At 41.4% G+C, this 19331-nt stretch overlaps 1 protein-coding gene across 1 annotated transcript; it reads right to left on the bottom strand.

Annotated features, from left to right (window-relative positions):
- Positions 1-2273: 2273 nt before the first annotated feature.
- On the bottom strand, positions 2274-16056 carry LOC130417537 (voltage-dependent calcium channel beta subunit-associated regulatory protein). The gene is made up of 10 exons (XM_056743151.1): positions 15925-16056; positions 8895-8957; positions 7325-7473; positions 7192-7253; positions 6964-7108; positions 6579-6750; positions 6025-6150; positions 5733-5943; positions 5404-5587; positions 2274-4230 (listed from the first exon to the last, which is right to left on the bottom strand). The coding sequence occupies exons 2-10, from the start codon at positions 8931-8933 to the stop codon at positions 2832-2834; spliced, it is 2487 nt and encodes an 828-aa protein (XP_056599129.1). The 5' UTR covers positions 8934-8957; positions 15925-16056; the 3' UTR covers positions 2274-2831.
- Positions 16057-19331: the final 3275 nt, after the last annotated feature.

The raw sequence follows: 19331 nt of genomic DNA, 5'->3' as shown, positions 1-19331 counted from the left end.
TGTGTGCGTGTGTGTGTGTGCGCGTGTGACTCATCTCTGCAGAAATGCAGAAATACTATTCCACTCATGATGCTCAACACCTTCACATTCAATCTTCACACGTCACACACATCAAACATGAAACAATCCACAGATTTCACTGCCGTCAACCATTATTAACTTATTGCTTTATTACCTTGTGGATCAGTTTTTACATCAGAAAGAAGCAAATGTCGCATATATCCATGAGTTCTGAGTTTGAGCGAGACGCTTTCACAGTTTACACACTCATGTGTTTCTTTGACTCTTGAATGGGGTTCATGTGTCTGTTACTTCTGATTTTAGATTTGATTTTAAGTACAAGGAAGGAATACTGCTTTATCTGATGTAAATACTGTGACGTTGTCTCACAGACCTGAACATCACACAAGGGTTAATCGGGTTTAACATTTTCAACAGAGATTTCTGATGTGTACAAAACATTTCTGCTGCTCACTCCATATCTGAAGAGCACATGAAGAGTTTGGTTCCAAAACGAGATTAAAAAATCAAAAATCATATTTTTTTATCATGTTTTATTGTGGTGTTAGCTGTATTTTTCTAGTTATGGCTAAAATCATAACAAACCAACTGCAGTTTGATTTGAAAGTAGTTGGGATGGACAATAAAACAAACATATTTTTTATCTCATTTTGGAACCAAACTCATGTTTGTTCATTATCAGAACAGGACAAAAAAATAAAACGAAATCAAAACTCAAAAGGAGGTTTTGAATAAACATGAATGATGATGATGATGTGTGTCGATAACGCTGAAGTTTTGTGATCTCTACTGTGTCTCACATACACTTGTGATTGTTGAATGTGTGTGTTTGTGTGTAAGTCTTCAGGATAATGACGTCATGCAAACTCACTTTATCTCTGTCTAAAACGTCACTAAAGAGAAACGAGTTTATAGGAAGCCATAAATTACGTCATGACTCGAGAAGCTCCGTCCTCTCTGACTGATGGAGATCATGTGATTTGTGGTCCGTTGGAAAATTGTGCAAAATAAGTCTGATGAAAACATGACACGAGTGAAAGTTAAATGGAGAATTATGCTCGTTGATCTCCTCTGTCTGTTTCCATGGCAACAGCCGTTTCCTGTGGTGACGTTTAAAGTCCTCGTAAAGTGAAAATTTCTGTCGTTCTGACTGAAATGGAATTTCTAAAGAGAAAAATAATGGGCGTGGCTTTCGTCTTTCTCGGTGAATTGATTGGATGTATAAAAACAGCCTTTGCGTTTCGAAATGGAACTGGCAGCAGATTGACAGTTGAATGGGGAGGAGTTAACGGAAGCTCCGCCCAAGCCGTCTAACAGGACGGAAGTGCATTTTCAAGATTTTGAGGTCACACGAATTGTAAAAGGAGAACGACCCACATTAATAAACTATTAACTATAAACGCTGATTACAATTATTATTCATTATTACCCAAAATGAGACCGTCCGTCGATCTGTGGCCAAGCACTCTACGATAAAGCGGTGTTTCGTGCGTTCTGACTTCTTTACAATGTTAAATGTCTTCTCATGCTTAACATGGTCAACCTGTCAAAAAACGAGTTGGTCGTCTGACGTAATATTTCTGTGCTCGATACACTCCCCCAGTGATCGTACAGGTTTCAGAAAGATTTTTGTAACAACTTTTAGTCCCTTATTGGACAACGCTCCCGCAAAAGCACGCGCCACCAGCATGGAGAGCAGGAGATGGAGCATGCGCAGACGTCACTTTCACTTGTGTGCAGGAGAGAGAGAGAGTATATGTTAGTGAAGTTTAGATGTTTGTTTGTTTACAGCATTAGGGTTATGAATGTTATATAAACTGTGGATATACTGCTGGATTTGGAGATTGTTTGGAACTGATATATGGAGCCTTCCCAGCGCTAAAAGATGCCGGACATGCAGTAAGTGAAACTGATGTCTGTGTTTAGTTGACAATGTGTGCTCACGTGCTTTAGTTCAGTCTACCCCTCCCCCCCGCACGCGCCGTATGTTTTCAGAAACAATCGTAAAGCTGTTTCTATCTTTTATAAATGAGATCAAACTAAATACTCTTCGAAGATACGAAGTTTGCAATACTACTCTATAGGTGCTCGAGATGAATATAAGATTGGAAGAAACCCCGTGTTACGCCCGCTTTAACAACTTCCATGATGTAACTTGTTATGTGTTTATGATGGGATGATTATGAGAAAGAAAAGCGGCTGATACGCTGAGAGTGAACAGATCAATAAAAACGCCTTAAAACAGTCAAATAATCATCTAAAAAGAAACGTTTCTCTTTTATTTACTCACAGTTAGACGCCTCAGCTTTGAGCTAGTGACGCTTCACGTGTGAAAACACAAATACAAGAAAAAAAGTGCGTCATGCAGTGTGTGTGTGTGTGTGTGTGTGTGTGGACTTGTTTTTTTATCCCGTTGGGGACCTGAACCTGAATACACACTAACTCATGTCACTGTGGGGACCACATTTGAGGCCCTCAGGCAAAGAAGCTATGCAAAAAGTTTTCTATGATCTTAAGGTTTAGGGGATAAAATATACAGTTTTATACAGTAGAAAAATAATTATGCCTATGGACTGTCCCCAGAGAGATAATAAACCAGACATGTGTGTGTTTAAATGAGCTTGTTGAGGTTCATGTAACTTGCTTTAATAAAGACACTTGTCACCGATTGACTCCGAGGAGCAATGCATTCTGGGATGGATGTACATAACGGGAGATTTTCATTCTGTTGAGATTAATTAAACATTTTCATGGGAGCCGGCGGTAATAAATAAACCCTATACTGAATAGAACATGCTGCTAGACATCATTTAATTTCTTCTCATGTTTTGTGTCATTTTGTCATCCGGACTGATTTCCTTCTGAATGTGATCTCTCAGAAGAGCAGATGTGAGTTGTGTTTGTCTGTCATGAGATGATTTATTCCTCCTCCAGGTCGCTGAGGTGCGGCTCACGCTCACTGTGCGCTCTTGGCTTGTGCAAGTCCTCATACCGGAGTAGAGCCGATCGTCCAGATCGGACATCAGTTTGTCTGACGGGTTTGTGATGATGTGATGCGGATCCGAGGTGGCGAGCTCAGTCTCTGAATGTTTCTGTGTGTCTGCACATCTCTCCTGTATCCCACAATCCTGCAGAAGATCTGAAGAGAAGCGGCGGCTCATGTTGTTGCTGCTGCTGTTGTTTGCGTTGTCCTCTTGGTCAGGAGCAGAACCTTCATTCTGTGTGGACGGGCCGGGAGATTGGGTGGCGCCTGCTCCCTCGCTGGCCTCCTCGTCGGCGGCGCTGGCGATGCGCGGCAGCGTGCTGTGATATCTGGTGTCTAGAGGGTAGTTGGCGCTGTCTCCTCGGCGGAGCGGGTAGCAGCGCTGGCGCTCCAGCGATGGCGAGTATTGGGGCACTCCGGGGTCGCTGTACTGTTTGCTGCGCTGCCATTGTTTCCTTAGATGAACGCGAGAGCGGTGACGGTGTCGGAGCGAAGGCGACCCCTGCTGATCCAACTGAGGGTCGTGACGTAAGAATTCGTTAAACAGCGCCTCGGTTTTCTCGTCGATGCTGTAGTCACGGCGGCAGAAGGCGGCTCGGGGTTTGACGGCGGCTCCTCCGAGGGAACTCTCAGCCTCCCGACTCACCTCGTCCTCCAGCTCCTCTTTGAACAGCCTCGCGTCAAAACTCTCACAGACCATACCCTTCCGCCCAGCGCTGGTGAAGAAGCGGCGGCGCTCCGAAGCCGTCTTCCCAGACGCACTTCCAAACAAACGGAAGTCATCTGGAGGTTTGCACGGAGCTTCGATGGAGGCGTAACCGCTGTCCATCTGCAGGAGTTTCCTGTTGCCTGCTTCTCCGTCGACGCTGTCCCGTCCGTTTCTCTGCAGCCCTTCGTCATACGGCAGCTCTCCGTCCATGTCGTCGTCGATGTCTTGCGACCTGAAGCTGGAGACGCCGGCTCTGAACGGCCCTATGGAACAGACGCTGTCGGCGTCGCTGCGCGTGTCGTTACTGCTGAGGTCGGAGGAGGCGTAGTTCTCCAGCGACGCTCTCAGGCTCCAGATGTCACGATACAAACTGGGCTGTTCCAAACTCTCCTGACGGCTCACCGCTCCAAACTCTTCAGATGTGTGTCCGTTCTCCTCGGCGCTCTTCACCTCCAGAGCGGATGACGGATTGGTTTCTGTGCTGCATCTGAGCTCCATCGCTCTCTCCACCTCCAACCTGCAGACAGAAAACACTTCAGATGACGAATGTGATCTCTGATTCTTCCTGTTTAAGATGCGTGTGGTAATCGCAGCTTTAGTACCGTTAGATAAACTGTATTAATGATTCTGACTGGACACACTTCAGATGTTTGTGTTTTAGGGCTGGGCGAAATATAGTACGATTCTTATGCTCAGTTGACTTACAGTTAAATGTCGCCACATCTGAAAGCCAGAGGGCGCTCTTGTGCAGAAACTCAGAATATGGGAAACAGAAGAACGAATAGCTCCAGTGGTCATATTCTACCGCCGTTCTTTAAACCTTTACAGGTGTTTTCATGATAATAAAGTTGATTTATAGTGATGATCTTTGACGAGTGTTGCTTTTTCAAATACACATTTTAAACAACTCGATCTCATCGTGATTTTAGCAGAACTTCTTACTGATCAAACAGCCGTAGTTCACGGAAGAGCTGTGCATAAAACATTGAATCCATTTCAGAATCGATTTAGACATGTATGAAAAGTGTGAATCTAATATATATCTGCCAGCCAGGTCACTACTGTGATTCTGTTACCCTATTATTTCAAAATTATGAATTGCGACATGTATTCTGTCTCTTAATGTTAAAACTGAGTTGTAAAGTGTTTGAAATAACCTTGGAGCTGGATTTATACTCGAGAGTATATACATCGTCTTTATACTTGCAGATTCGAGATGTTGAATACAGAAGCACAAATATTTGACTTAGATAATTTCTTCTGAACTGCGTTTGAGTAAACATGAGTCTATTGCGTTATTTTATGAGCTGAGGGAGGGGTTCAAACAGACCAATCACAGCACTTAAGGTGACATTTTTGGAGAGGTGCGCGTCAGGCTATGGCGTAGGGTATGCGGCTCTGCGTAGGCTACGGCGTAGGTCCAACGTTCCAGTATGAATCCATTTCTACAACAGCGCGGAAAACGCAAAAGTTGAACCATTTCCATCTGGATGCAGCGCCGACGTGCCTAGAAAAATGTTGGCCCCTATTTGTGCATGCCTACTGTGTGTCTACATTTAAAATAATGAGAAAATATGGGAAATGTGAAAGGTGCCTTAGTGGTGCACATGAAATGGAATTTTTCGCTGTTGAACCGAACAGTCACTTTAAAGTGAGAATGTGTGTTACTTTCAGAGAGCTCTGGCGTCACCTGCTGAGTTCAGGTTCTGCGTCAAGCGCCAGAGATCCGGCTGATAGACGTCTCGGTGGATCCTTCTTTGGGCGAACGGGATGATTTCTAGACAGAAAGTCACAGACTACACTCTGCAGCTGTTCTTCTTCCGAAGTCTCGCTGGCCGCTCTCTGCCTCTGAAATGCTCGTCTGCGAGGAGAATCTGAAAACATCAACACAGTGAATTCAGTCCCAGCTACTCATCTTTCACTTCTGTGACCTTCACAAAACAAAAGTTCCAGCTGCCCGCTACCAAACGTGTGAGAGGACTGAACTCAAGTGATCTCACAGGTTAAGAATATTCACACCTCTGGTGTCCAGACTGGCGGCTCTCTGGACGCTGTCAAAGCTCCACTTCTTCACGCTGTAGAACGGACCGGCATCTTCCAGACTGGCATGACGGCGGAGTTTCGACAGAAAATGAAAAACGCTGCCCTGAGTCAGAGCCGGACCACCGCCCGCCGCTCCCGTGAGGACCAGATCTCCATCCGTCAGTGTGTTTGTGTTCAACATCTCCAGCTGGAAGCAGAGGAGAGACAGACTGAGAGATGAGACACTGGACACACAATGAAGATGATGAAGGTGAAGACTGTGACGTACGGTCTGAGATGGGTTTGGGGGTGTGCTGGTGTGTTCACTGGTGTTCAGAGAGTCTCCAGGTAGAGCAGAACCACAGCTTTGATTCATCCACAGGACACATGAGTCTGAAGACACACACTCAACCGGCTACACAAACACACTTACTGTCATATGTCATCTCACTCATGCAGGTTTAATTGATCTTTTACAACACTGTACTGAAGTATGAGCGTGTGTGTGTGTGTGTATGTGTGTGTGTGTGTGTGTGTGTATGTGTGTGTGTGTGTGTGTGCGCGCGCGTTGGTGGTGTGTGTGTCATGGGTGTGTGTTTTTGTGTGATGGGTGTGTGTGTGTGTGTGTGTGTGTGTGTGTGTGTGTGTGAGTGCTGTGTGTGTTTGTTTCCTAGAACATGGTGAGTGAATTTATGTGTGTGCGTGCTGTGGTGTGTGGGTGCGCGTTTGTTGTGTGTGTGTGTGTGTGATGAATGTCTGTTTGTTTGTTTGTGTGTGTTTGTGCTGTGTGTGTGATGGGTGAGTATGTGTGCGCGCGCATGCTGTGTGTGGTGTGTGTGTTACCTGGAATATGGCGAGTGAATGTGTGTTTTTGGTGTCATCAGAAGTTGTGATGTTGTTGTCAGGTGTGTCACACTCCAGTATGGTGTTGATCTTCAGAGCGGGCGGCTGCATGTGTGCATGTGTCAGTCGAGATTTCTTCAGGTGATGAAAGTCTCCGTCTGTGAGTGTGTACCTGATAGAGAACATACAGTATGATTATCAGACGCCGGATCGCCCGGAAAGACAGACAGACAGAGAGAGAGAGATAGAGAGCGCAGTCCGACCAGCACAGATCCTCACAACACTATATATGTCACGTGACGGCATGCGTGTTGTGTAGATGTTTGTCTTTAATATGTCCGTCTTCATCTGAACATCACGTGTCTGATCTGTGAGTGTGTCTGACCTGCGTCCTCTCTCTTTGTCTTTTGCGCTCGGCTCATAGATGGCATTCTCGTTGAACGACACCCGTCGGGCCGCGCCGGCCACAGACAGAAAGTGATCAGCATCTGTATCGCCATGACAACTGGAGACAGACTCGCAGCTGACGTCTGCGGATGACACGAGCACGAGGTGTCAGCAGATGTAAAGTGTCATGTGTGTACGTACAGTAGAGATGTGTGTGTTCACAAACCCTGTGCTGGTTGACTCTCCTCGATGTATGTGGTGTTGGTCTTCTCCTGGTCCTCACTGGCTCTGAACACACACACACACGTGATGAGGATGTGTGTGTGTTTGAAGTGACGTGTGTCATGTGTGTCAATCACCTGGAGTGTCTGCGCTGTGGTCCACAGCAACGATGACAGAAGAAGAGCAGAGTGAAGAGAACCATCAGAGTCCCAACAGCAAACACACACAACAACACCAGCAGAAGAATGTAGTTCTCCTGAGCGTCTGAAGCCAGCGGCACGTCCTGCTGCACACAGACGCACACACACACAGACCCACACCGACGCACACACAGACACAGACACAAACAGACGCACACAGACAGACGCACACAGACAGACGCACACAGACACACACACAGACACACACCGACATACACACCGACGCACACACACAGACACAGGCACACACACGGACGCACACAGACACACACACAGACACAAACCGACGCACACACACAGACACAGACAGACGCACACAGACAGACACAGACACACACACAGACGCACACAGACACAGACAGACGCACACACACAGACGCACACAGACACACACACAGACGCACTCGCACTCACACACACATACAGACACACAAACAGACGCGCACACACACACAGACGCGCACACACACACAGACGCGCACACACACATAGACGCACACAGACGCGCACACACAAATAGACGCACACACACACACAGACGCACACAGACGCGCACACACAAATAGACGCACACACACACATAGACGCACACAGACGCGCACACACAAATAGACGCACACACACACACACACACAGACGCACACACACAGAGTTGAGAAGAGTGAATGTGTTCAGTGATTTCTTAAACTACATTTCACATTTTTAATCAATTTTTTTGCTGTTTTATTGTTTTGTAAAATCTGAAAAAATAAATGTGATCTTAAATGATTTGCATTTTAAAGCTTATTTCTTTCTGTCAATCATTTTATGTAAAGCACTTTGAATTGTCCTTGTGTATGAAATGTGTTGTTTAAATGAACGTGTCTTTGTAGACTGTGTTGCGCTACATGAGAGCAGTGTTTAATGCACTAATGCTTCAGTGTTCAAACTTCTTTTGTTTTCCTCCTTTTATTACACGGCTGCTTGGAATGCTTCATTCTTACAGATTCTTCTCTTGCAGGTTCATTATTCCCAGATAACAACTGCTCAAAACTAATAACACACGGTAACCTGGATCCAGCAAACCATTTTGATAGGTTCTTTTGACAAATGAAATATAAATGTCTTTTAATAACATATATGACATTAAATTCACAAATGATTAAACCATATTGCCTGTTTGTGACATTTGAACGTTGTTTAACTAAACGGCTTTTCCTCACTGACGCTCTGCATTCAGTAAAAATGAGCTGATAAAATATCAAATTCACAGGTTTTTTTTCTCATGTGTCAAGTAGCCGTGTAATAATCGGGACAATGTACAAGCCGCCGGCTGTTATCACCAAATAAACCCCTTAAGTGTGACACAAGAGCCTTATTTCTGTGATAACAACCGGCAGTCTGTACATTACCTCTTACATTAGTACATAAGTATCTGCTAACTGTAAATACATCACAGACATGAGAAAGTATTCTCTTCATGATCACAGATCTGTTTTATTATTTGTGTTGTGTTCTTTAGACTCACGGTGGTCCGGCGGGTCTGTATCAGAGACTCATCACTCATGATCCAACACTGAATGTGTGACACCTGAAAGAACACATGTTCATCTCAACACTTAAAGGTGCCAAAGAATTCACGTAAACAACATGTTCAATTGTTCTTTGATATCTACATAAAGGTGTGGGGCTTTATTAAGTGCCAAAATGATCCAGAGAAGGTTTTATGTGTCCATTTACAGCCTCGGGATTTCTTCTGACTGTGTGTTCCCACCAAACGCCAATGATTTACATGTGAAGTCAATGCAAAGACACGATAGGACAACTTCATGCAAATGGTGAACGACTTTTACGAGCGACAACCAATAGGATCAAAGCAGTTGAGCTCACGTCATCCGTCTCTCGTCAGTTACTGAAAGGTTTGTTCAAACAGCTACTAGGACAGCCAAAGCAAGGAACACCTTCAAACCATTTCATAGCAAGAGACAAGCGACACACAGATACAAAGTGTCTGGCTGTCTGAATGGGGCTTGAGGCGGCGCGAATGACATTGAGTGTTTTGGGCGTTTGATACGTCGGGGGCAAGTAAAAAAATCGGACCTTTGGCAAAAATATTGCCTCGTTAACCAATCAGGAGCTTGCTCTAGTAGCGCCGTGATTATGACGCAAATAAAGCGAATTTCACGCGCGAATAAATCGTGCTATTCGCATGTAGTTGGACGTTTGAACATTTTGAGTTTGCTCGCTTCATTCAAATTAATTTCAAAATAGATGCAAATTTGTGTAATGGGAGGGGCTTCTGCCAGGCGGCTCCAGTCTCCTGTATATATGTATATAGCTCAAATTAGATTCAACTTTATTGTCATTACACATATACAAGTACAGTGTAACGAAATGTAGTAAAACTTGAGTAAAAAAATTGAGTAAACAGCGTTTTTTACTAGACTGTCCAACCTCCTCACTCCCTTTCAAGATCATTTTCAATCCTGCTTTGATAAAAGATGTATCGTACAGCTCCTGTCATGGTTCCACTATCATGTCATGTTTTATTCCTGTCTCGAGTGGAGCCATGGCATTGCCTGATGGTTTTATGTGAGAAAGACACAGTTCTTTCTTGTGTCTCGTCTTTGGCCCCGCCCTTCTCGTTCCTCGTCAGCCTCTCCTTAGTGCTAACCCCCAACACCTGTTGCTCGTTATGACCCTGTGTTTGTCTCCTATAAGAGTCCTCATGTTTCATTGTCTTGTGCTCGTGCATTGTTCTTGTACCTGTACTTGTATGCCGTTCATGTTCATGTTCATGTTCATGTTCATGTTCATGTTCATGTTCATGTTCATGTTCATGTTCATGTTCATGTTCATGTTCATGTTCATGTTCATGTTCATGTTCATGTTCATGTTCACGTTCACGTTCACGTTCACGTTCACGTTCACGTTCACGTTCATGTTCACCGCGTCATGCCCTCGTCTTGCCTTGTTCCTGTTTCCCCTGTATAGTAAGTGTCAGTTTAGTGTTTGTTTTCTTAGTTTTAGTTTCGTAGGTCAGTGTCCTTGTTTATTGTTAAAGTATATATTTCCCTGTATTGTTTTCCCCCATCGTGGGTTTTTGTTTTGCCTGTTTGTTTAGTCTTGTTTATTGTTTAATAAATATCTGTTACCATCTATACCGTCTGTGTCTGCCTGCAATTGGGTTCCCACGCCATGTCTCCACCTGAGACTCATGACAGCTCCAGATATCCACATACAGCAACGATGATCATTGTTTCAGATTTCTGCCTCCGCTCACTACGTCATAATCACGTCACTACTAGAGTAAGCTCCTGATTGGTTAACGCAGCGCAAATTTTTGCCAAAATTCAGATTTTTCAACTCGGCATTTGATGGGAACGCTCTATTAGAATGAAATGGTCTGTTATTACATTATTTAGAAGGGTCATGAATAGTAATATTGAGCTCTGCTCTGATTGGCCGTTTCTCTGCGTGGCTAATGCCACTAGCTCACACAGCAAACAGATCGCTACTGTCAGACATCAAATGTAAGAAGTGGATAAGATCACTGATCACTGCTTGTGGCAGGGGTTCTAATGACAATATATCGTAATTTCCCCTTTCTTAAATCAGTATCACAACTCTGAGCGAGCCTGCTTGATCTGGTCCCAGGTTTGAAAATCTGTCCCTTTTACTTTCGTCTCGTGCCTCTCGCTCCTCTGTGCTTTTAATGGCATTGTAAACAAATCTAAACAAGGCTTAAGGGGCAATTAAACTCACACGATACAGATCAGACGCGTGTATAACTGTGTAGCTCGTGCTGTTTAAAGAAGATGCTCAGCTTGTGCAGACCTGCCTGACTTTATGACTGGATAGAGCTCAGTTTATACTCGTGCGTAGGACCTACACTATAGGCTATGTGTCGGTTTTCATTTATACTTCTACGTCGTTGTCCGCATCGACAGGCAATGAACACTAGGCGTCAGTGTCCACACGAGTGTTGCTTGTGTAACAAAGACAAGAGCCGAAGAAGAAGCAGCTGGTTTGAGAAGCATTAGCAGTGATAGCATACACATATATATATATAACTAGACGCCACATTGGCCGCTTTGCGCCGCTGCTGCAATACGTCAATAGTGCCGCCATATTGGTGAGGGCAACAGTGCACTAAAGCCCGCTGAACCCAATGGGAGATCTGCACTTCTTCGGCATTAAAAGCACAATCAGGTTCAAATTTCTTAACATATTTCACGATTACAATATACGTATAGAGTACAACTTTACCATGTCTCTAGTTGCTTCGTGTCTCAATAATAGCTACTAGAAAATGAAGGAAATGTAGAATCAATTATTTGTGCCTGTTATCAGGAGAATCCACTAGATGGCATCATGTTCAGTGATATATTGTTGACAAGACTTTCAACAATATATCAACAATATATGCTTTCCTGTAGCTCAGTGGTAAGAGCATTGTGTTAACAATGCAAAGTTGTAAATACGATCCCAGGGGATTGCACATACTTAAGTATAAATGTAAAGGATAATGCAATGTAAGTCGCTTTGGATAAAAGCATCTGCCAAATTAAAATTGTCTGCCAAATTAATAAATGTAAATGTAAGACAAGCAACAGAATAAATAACCACAATATAATAGTTGAGAATAAAACAGACATGTAGGCTAGAGATTGTTTCTGAGATGTATTTGAATCAACGAACAAAACACCCAAGATAATATAGTTTAATGTACCTGTTATATAAAAACAAATGTTTTTCAATGAGGAAATGACTTTTTCTGAAGTAATTATAGACTGTAAAAAAATGTTCTTTTATTTATCCGGTGAACCGGTCACAGCAGTAAAATATGATGCAGTGATAAAGTCAACCAAATAACACTGCCGTGCATTGTAAGCAGTGTTTGGGTGTCACTCGTTACTAAGTGATGAGTTATTGTAGTTATATTACTTTCCCTGGGAAAAGTAAAGTAAGTGATTACTCCTATTTATCTGTAATTTATTTACAGTTATAATTTTGATGTAAGTAAACTAAATACTGTGTGTGCAATACTGGAGCTGACATCAAAATTCAATGTCTAACTTTAAAATCTGTCCTTTAATGTATAATTCTCACATTTGTATACTTTGGTCATTAAATAAATGTACTTCAAGGTTGATATGGGATATAGAAAGATATGTAGATATAAATAGTAATAAGTAATTAAACACTTTTTAGGGAGATGTTTTTTTGTACAGTGATGTAATAAAACTATTGAATATGTCATTAGTAACTAGTAATTCATTACTTTTACAGATTAAATTACCCAACACTTTTTGTAAGTTTGAAATAGCAGTATATAGTCATAGAGTAAAAACAAATTGTTTTGATTTTCCCCATGATAAATGCACAAGCTGTTCTGATCATGTGTATTTAATCTGCCTTAAATTATTTCACATTGTTTACATTTAACAGTTCCATATGACAATAAATACATTTTCAAGTCTATAACTATCTTTAAAGGTAGAGTTTGTGAGAATTTTGCTGTAAATTATCCAAAAAGCACTAGGCCAATGTCATATTTTACTTACAATATCTCAAAGTTTCCAACTGCTTTTAAGTCGTTAGAAAATCTCCATTGTAAACAGTGGACCGGGCCGTTTAGTCTCCTGTCAATGGCGTCATATCCACGTTACCCTTTGTTACCGCCTTTACTGGTAGAAACCGCGTGACACTGTGGTAGACAGATGCGGAAGTAGTTTGTCCCGTCGGTCCGTCTAGCATTATTGCAAATGATGTGGGCACATTCAAAATAACATTTACTATGATTGATTTAAACACTTAAAACTGTGCAGTGTTATCACATCATCCAATTGGACAATTACTGTAACATGACTAACAATTTAGTTTTAAACCTCACATTACACGGGTCTAATTCATTATAATGAAATAAAATGATTTCATCAAACGCAACATTTATAAAACTTTATTACTTTACCTCTTCCACTAACATGATCTCTCATCCCGTCTGATGGATGTATCAAAGGTACCATCAGCGGTGGAGTTAAAACCAACAAATCCCGTCATTCCACGCTTCTACACTGTGTCATCAAGCTACGCCATTGTTGTTGTTTTGATTGTGCGACCTTCTAATGGTGATTTCTACAGACTGTACCTTTAACTGGAGCCAAAACGTTTCTGTTCTCCATGTAAATAGAAAAGTATTGAAATTAGTTGAGAAATGAAATGATGTTGTGTTTTTATCCAGATAACTGCAGCTCCATCATTCACTCGTATCGCTCTATAGTCGGTTTTGGTCCTCACCAATATCGCAATATAAATACATATATGTGTCTATGAGCGATAGCATCAATTGTGTTGAAGATTGAAATGCTAAATACAGAAGAACGAATCATTTACTTACATAATTCATTTGGACCTGGGGGAGGGGTTCAAACAGACCAATCACAGATGTTGGGATTGGACTGTTTTTTGATGGTATTTTGCGTGCACAAGATTTACACAAGAAGAAGAAAACAATAGTGTCTGATGCTCACGATACGTCTTGTTATTCATCTATACCTGTAAATACACTTCCCACACTATGGCACCTTTAACCTCCAGCAGAGCCTCTCTGTTCTGAGTTCAGTGGAGATGAAAGACTTTACAATCAATCTGAAAATCTAACTTCTTTAAGATATCATAATACTAATCAAAACTGAATCTCAGTCAGCACAAAGTTTTCTACCAAACACACAGCGATCGTAGAACTGAAGTGACTTGAATGTGTGAACAGTGATTTAATTCCTGTGGAAATGTTAAACAATGATGTGCGCTCGAGTGTGACAGTTGTGTGTTGCATTTGTGAAGAGAAAGCACATACACAGTACACACACACACACACACACGCGTGTGAAGTTCTTCATTAAACCCGTGGCCTCCTCTGACTTTTGACCAGCGAGTGAATGTGTTCTGTGCGAGCGACTGCACGTCATTGTGTATTCATGAGCACATTCCCAAAACACACACGTTCCTAATGGAAACCCTGTTGAAGAAATGATGGGATGGATGGAGAACGCGTGACGTTTCTACAAGCAGAAGTGGCAATCCACTGCAGATGATATCAATAAGAACTCATTTGAGAATGATGACTGATAGTCGACACAGTTAGCATGTGCATGAATCATTAACACGCTTTAAACCATCCACACGGTTATCATGAGAACGACCAAATATCTGTTTACTCACATATTTAATACAACAAACTCTCAGTTTATTTGTTAGGATGTTAGCGAGTGACAGTTCTGGGGATCATTGACTGATGTAGCAGAAGACAATCAAATGCTAGTCGAGGGTTCCCTAGAACTGTTTGCTTTCCTACATTCCTCGAAATATCTTCTTTTGTGTGCAACTGAACAAAAGAATGTGATGTTTCCTACTATGATGTCCCAGAAATATCCGATGCTCGCATTCTTTCAAATATCTTCCTCCGTGTGTAGCAGAACAAAGTATTCAGGTTTGGAGTAAATAAAGATAGAATTTTTATTTTGGGGCGGAGTATCACTTTAATACTAGAGAGGTGTTGTGTAATAAAATATGCTACACTATTTTGGGGATTCAGTACTAGGCATGGGCCGGTATGAGATTTGGGCGGTATAATAACCTTCATCGAAAATATCACGGTATTGCTTTGACACTAAAATGTGTTTTTCCAAATATCTGCGTATGCAAAAAGCTACATTTCAACTGGACTCTATACATTTGGTTTTGAACCGATATATAGAACATGTGTGTCAGGTATAAAAAGCATTTCAATTACAATAATTACTTCTTGTCATATATATAAACTTAAAACATTGAATTACATGTAAACACAGCTCATACCTTAGAAACCGTATCACAGATCACTTGAGTGGTTTTGAAAGCTAAACTCGTTTAAACCTCGGTATACCTTGAAACCGATATTCAGCCCATGCTATAACTCTACTAGTACACATGAACGCTGCTATTTGAAGGATGATGTCATACATGTGAATGTTTTATTGCAGAAAAAGGATGGAGAGAGCCTCAGTACCCACATTAAACACGATTAAACGCTTCCCTTCCCAAACATGATTTCAATGCCGTGATCGCAATTAAACCGCGGTATCTGGTGTAACGTCTGCTTTGCGTACTGTAATCTAAAGACAAAAAAAACGTTTATACTATATTTTTACTGTGATTGTGGTTCATTTTCACAAGGTTTGTGTTGGTCGTTCGTGTTCAGTATTACGCGAGTCTTTTGACGCTCGCGTCGCCTTTATTTTGCAGGGCGGTAAGATCACTTGCGCCACCACAGTCAAGCTAGAAACGCGTTCACTGACGCGACGCGGTCATGATGAGCAGATAAACCCAAACACATTTCAGTGATACGTTCGTATCCCGTCTTTGGAACGCGATGAGGCGAGATCTATATTGTGAACGCTTCGGTGAGTCAGACGCGTTTGCAGTAAGGATGTGCGACGATAAATTCTCAATGGAACGCGTCAAAACGCAACAAATGAACATCCAACGACGCGGCGCGCATCAAGCGAATCACTCACCTATTTGTAATTCATGCTGTCCGTGTGAGGGACGCGTTATGAGCGCTCGCCAATAGCACGATCCTCCAGAAGACGCGTTATATTTCATCCTAATGGGAGCTCGAGTTTATGAATGAAGCCCGGAGACTGAGGACACGCCCACTGGTGCTGATGATGCGAGCGGTGGGATTCCTCGTGACGTGCGTCACAGGTGATGCTTCAGTGTGCACTGCAGAAACGCATCGAATCTTTACTTACGTTCACTTACAGATGAATGAAGAGCTTCACGCTTGCTTTAAATTCCACGCGTGAACTGTCGTTTAAATATTTGAGTGACACTTGTGAATAAAAGCAGGTTTTATTATTTTTACTGCGGCTGCTGTTCTTACATCGAATTTCACACACAAATTTAACAAAGCTGTTAATGTAAGAAAGTAGGAAGATGACGTAAGAGATCAAAATAAATACGAAATGAAATGTGGTTTGAGCGATATATATTAATAGAGTTACAGAATAATACAGTTTCACCAGGATTCAGAATTGTTTTTTATTGTTTGATTATATTCTGAACTGAACACAGTTTCCGGCGTCATGACAGTTCCCATCACTGCCACAAGGCGACACTGTTTCACCTCATTTCACACACAACATTATATTCGTGTTACAGACTTAATGTTAATTATTGACGCGTCTTGAATACGCAGATGAAAGGGAAGACAAGATTCAGTCTCTAATGTGTGTTTGTGGAATGATGAAATGAAATGTCCTCTAGACTGTTTGTGAGTCTTTAATATTCAACTGCACACAAACACACAGGATTTCTGGGCTACTAATAAAAGGATCTATTGAGATTTTTGCTTTCTATGTTTCTGTTGTATTTTTAAATTAAACTCATATATGCTCTAGTTTGACGTTTTTTCAAATAATTTCGTGTTTGTCCATGTGGGTTAACTGAACTTGAAGGGACAAATATCATCACAATGTTTTTACATTATGTGACCCTTGACAACAAATGGTCTTTTTCGAAATTTAGATTTGTACATAATATGAGATCTGTATAAATAAGATTTCTATTGGTGTATGAGTTAGAACAGGACGATAACTGACTTAGATACAACCGTTTAATACTCTGGAATCTGAGAGTTCAAAAAAATCTAAATATTGAGAAAATGGTCTTAGAAGTTGTTAATCAGAGGCACTGTGACAGGACATCCACTCACAAAAATAAAGTTTTGATATATTTAAGGTAGGACATTTACTAAATATCTTCATGGAACATGATATTTACTTAATTTTCTAATGATTTTTGGCATCAAAGAAAAAAATATAATTTTGACCCATACAATGTACTTTTGTCTTTTACTTAAAACGTTCCCGTGCTACTTAAGACTGGTTTTGTGAGCTTTGTACCTGTGAAAACATTAAAGGACATTAAAGCATCTGCTCCCTAGTATCTTCACTGTACTGTTCTGTTTCTGTGTCTCATATCTGTATGAACAGGACATCATCTTCACTTGTGTACTGGGACTGAACGTATGACGTGATCATTTAACATCCAGGCCAACGTATACGGTATGTCAGAGGGTGACATCATCATCATCACTGGTCTGTTTTATCGACCATCAAGAGAGAGACATGAGATCTAGGATATAAGCATTGAATGAATCATAAACAGATCCAGACCAGATCAGATATCAGAGATCACATAAATAAGGAAGACATCAAATGAAAAGATGAGAGGAAAACAGAGCACAGAACAGAGGAGACAGACAGAGAGACACATGGAACACACAGAGAGAGAGAGAGAGAGAGAGAGAGAGAGAGGATGAGGAGGAGTGTGTGGGAATACAATGACGCAGCCTCTGGCACCGGAGTGAGGGGGGGGGTGTGGTTTCTATTTTAAGCTTGTGATAGAGAATGAAGTGTCTTGTCTCAGCTGAACTGTTCCTGAATCTGACATCACAGCTGAAGCAAACTCTTCCACAGAATCCTCCCAAAAACATGCTGAGCTTCACCTTCACGGATGCACACACACGGATACACACACTGACACACACACACGCACTCACACACATGAACACACGGCAAAAATGACTTTCTTACTAAGTATTTTCTCTTGTTTTTCAGTAAAAATGTAAAAAAAGAACTATTGGATCAAGATGTATTTTCTTGATGAGCAATATGAAATTTCAGTGAATTTGTGCTTAAAACAATCAAAAATTAAATACGCCAATGGGGTTTAAAAAAATAATCCAGAATTAAAGTTCACCTTTTTCTTAGTCACACAGATTTTTTGGCAGATTTTTTGATGGTTGTAAACTCAAATTTTCAGAAATGTCATATTTTTGCTCATCAAGAAAATGGAACTTGATTCAAGAATATTTTGACATTTGTACTGGAAAACAAGACAAGTACTAAGTAGAGTCATATTTGCAGTGAATGCTGTGAAATGTGTACAATAATGGAATTGTCACTAAACTTTAAAGTGCATGCATCTTCCTCACATTTGTAATAGTTTGGTCAGTTAATAATAATACTTCATGTAGTTTAATATGATTTATTTGAATAAATGAAAGAGTCTTTTCATCCTTGAATGACTGAACTACTCAGTGTTGATGTAGGATACAGAAAGTCATCAGTAATAAGTCATTAAACACTTTTAGAGAGAGTCTCTTCTACTGTAATCTAATAACACTACTGAACATGCCATTAGTAACTAGTAATTAATATCTTCTTCCCAGTGATTTACACAACACATGTTATCTGTTCCTGTCTGCAATCTAAATCGACGTTGAATGTGAACTATGAAGTACATGATGAATGAACACTTTCTTTTAAAGCAAGAGCAGAAAATGTCTTTCATTCTGACCTCGAGTCTATAATCTACACTGTGCTCTTATCTCATGTGTTTAACACATATCCTGCCATCTAACAATGACTCATAAATCATGTTACACTAAGCATTGTGTAACACACCTCTGTCAAACCCTCATAAAAACAACACATCACTGCTTCGGAATGTTCTGGGCTGAAATTCTGCTTACACAAATCTTCGGCATTCTTCCTGAGCTGTCCTGGCACGACGAGCTCACATTTCTCTGCAGAAATACACCCACAACATCCAAAACACAGACTCCAGATAAGAATCAAAGTCGATGTGATTGATGGTTCACAGGCCATTCGAAACGGTGTTAAAATGTGAAGGAAGCGAGCGGTGTGTTGAGTCACGACCGACACGCCCGTGACTGACTTCTGCAGGTAAACACGATGTGATGAATCATGAGTGATCTTATCACATCAAAACACATGAGGATGAACTCACAGGCCGATGATAATGACACCAGAAACATCACAGCTACATTTACATTTGCTTTCAATTTATTCATTGATTCCATCACAATTACTTTCACCACGTCACAATTATTCGT

This window comes from Triplophysa dalaica, chromosome 3, assembly GCF_015846415.1.
Source record: "Triplophysa dalaica isolate WHDGS20190420 chromosome 3, ASM1584641v1, whole genome shotgun sequence".
Classification (NCBI taxonomy): Eukaryota; Metazoa; Chordata; class Actinopteri; order Cypriniformes; family Nemacheilidae; genus Triplophysa; species Triplophysa dalaica.
This window is presented reverse-complemented; position numbering and strand designations above follow the sequence as displayed.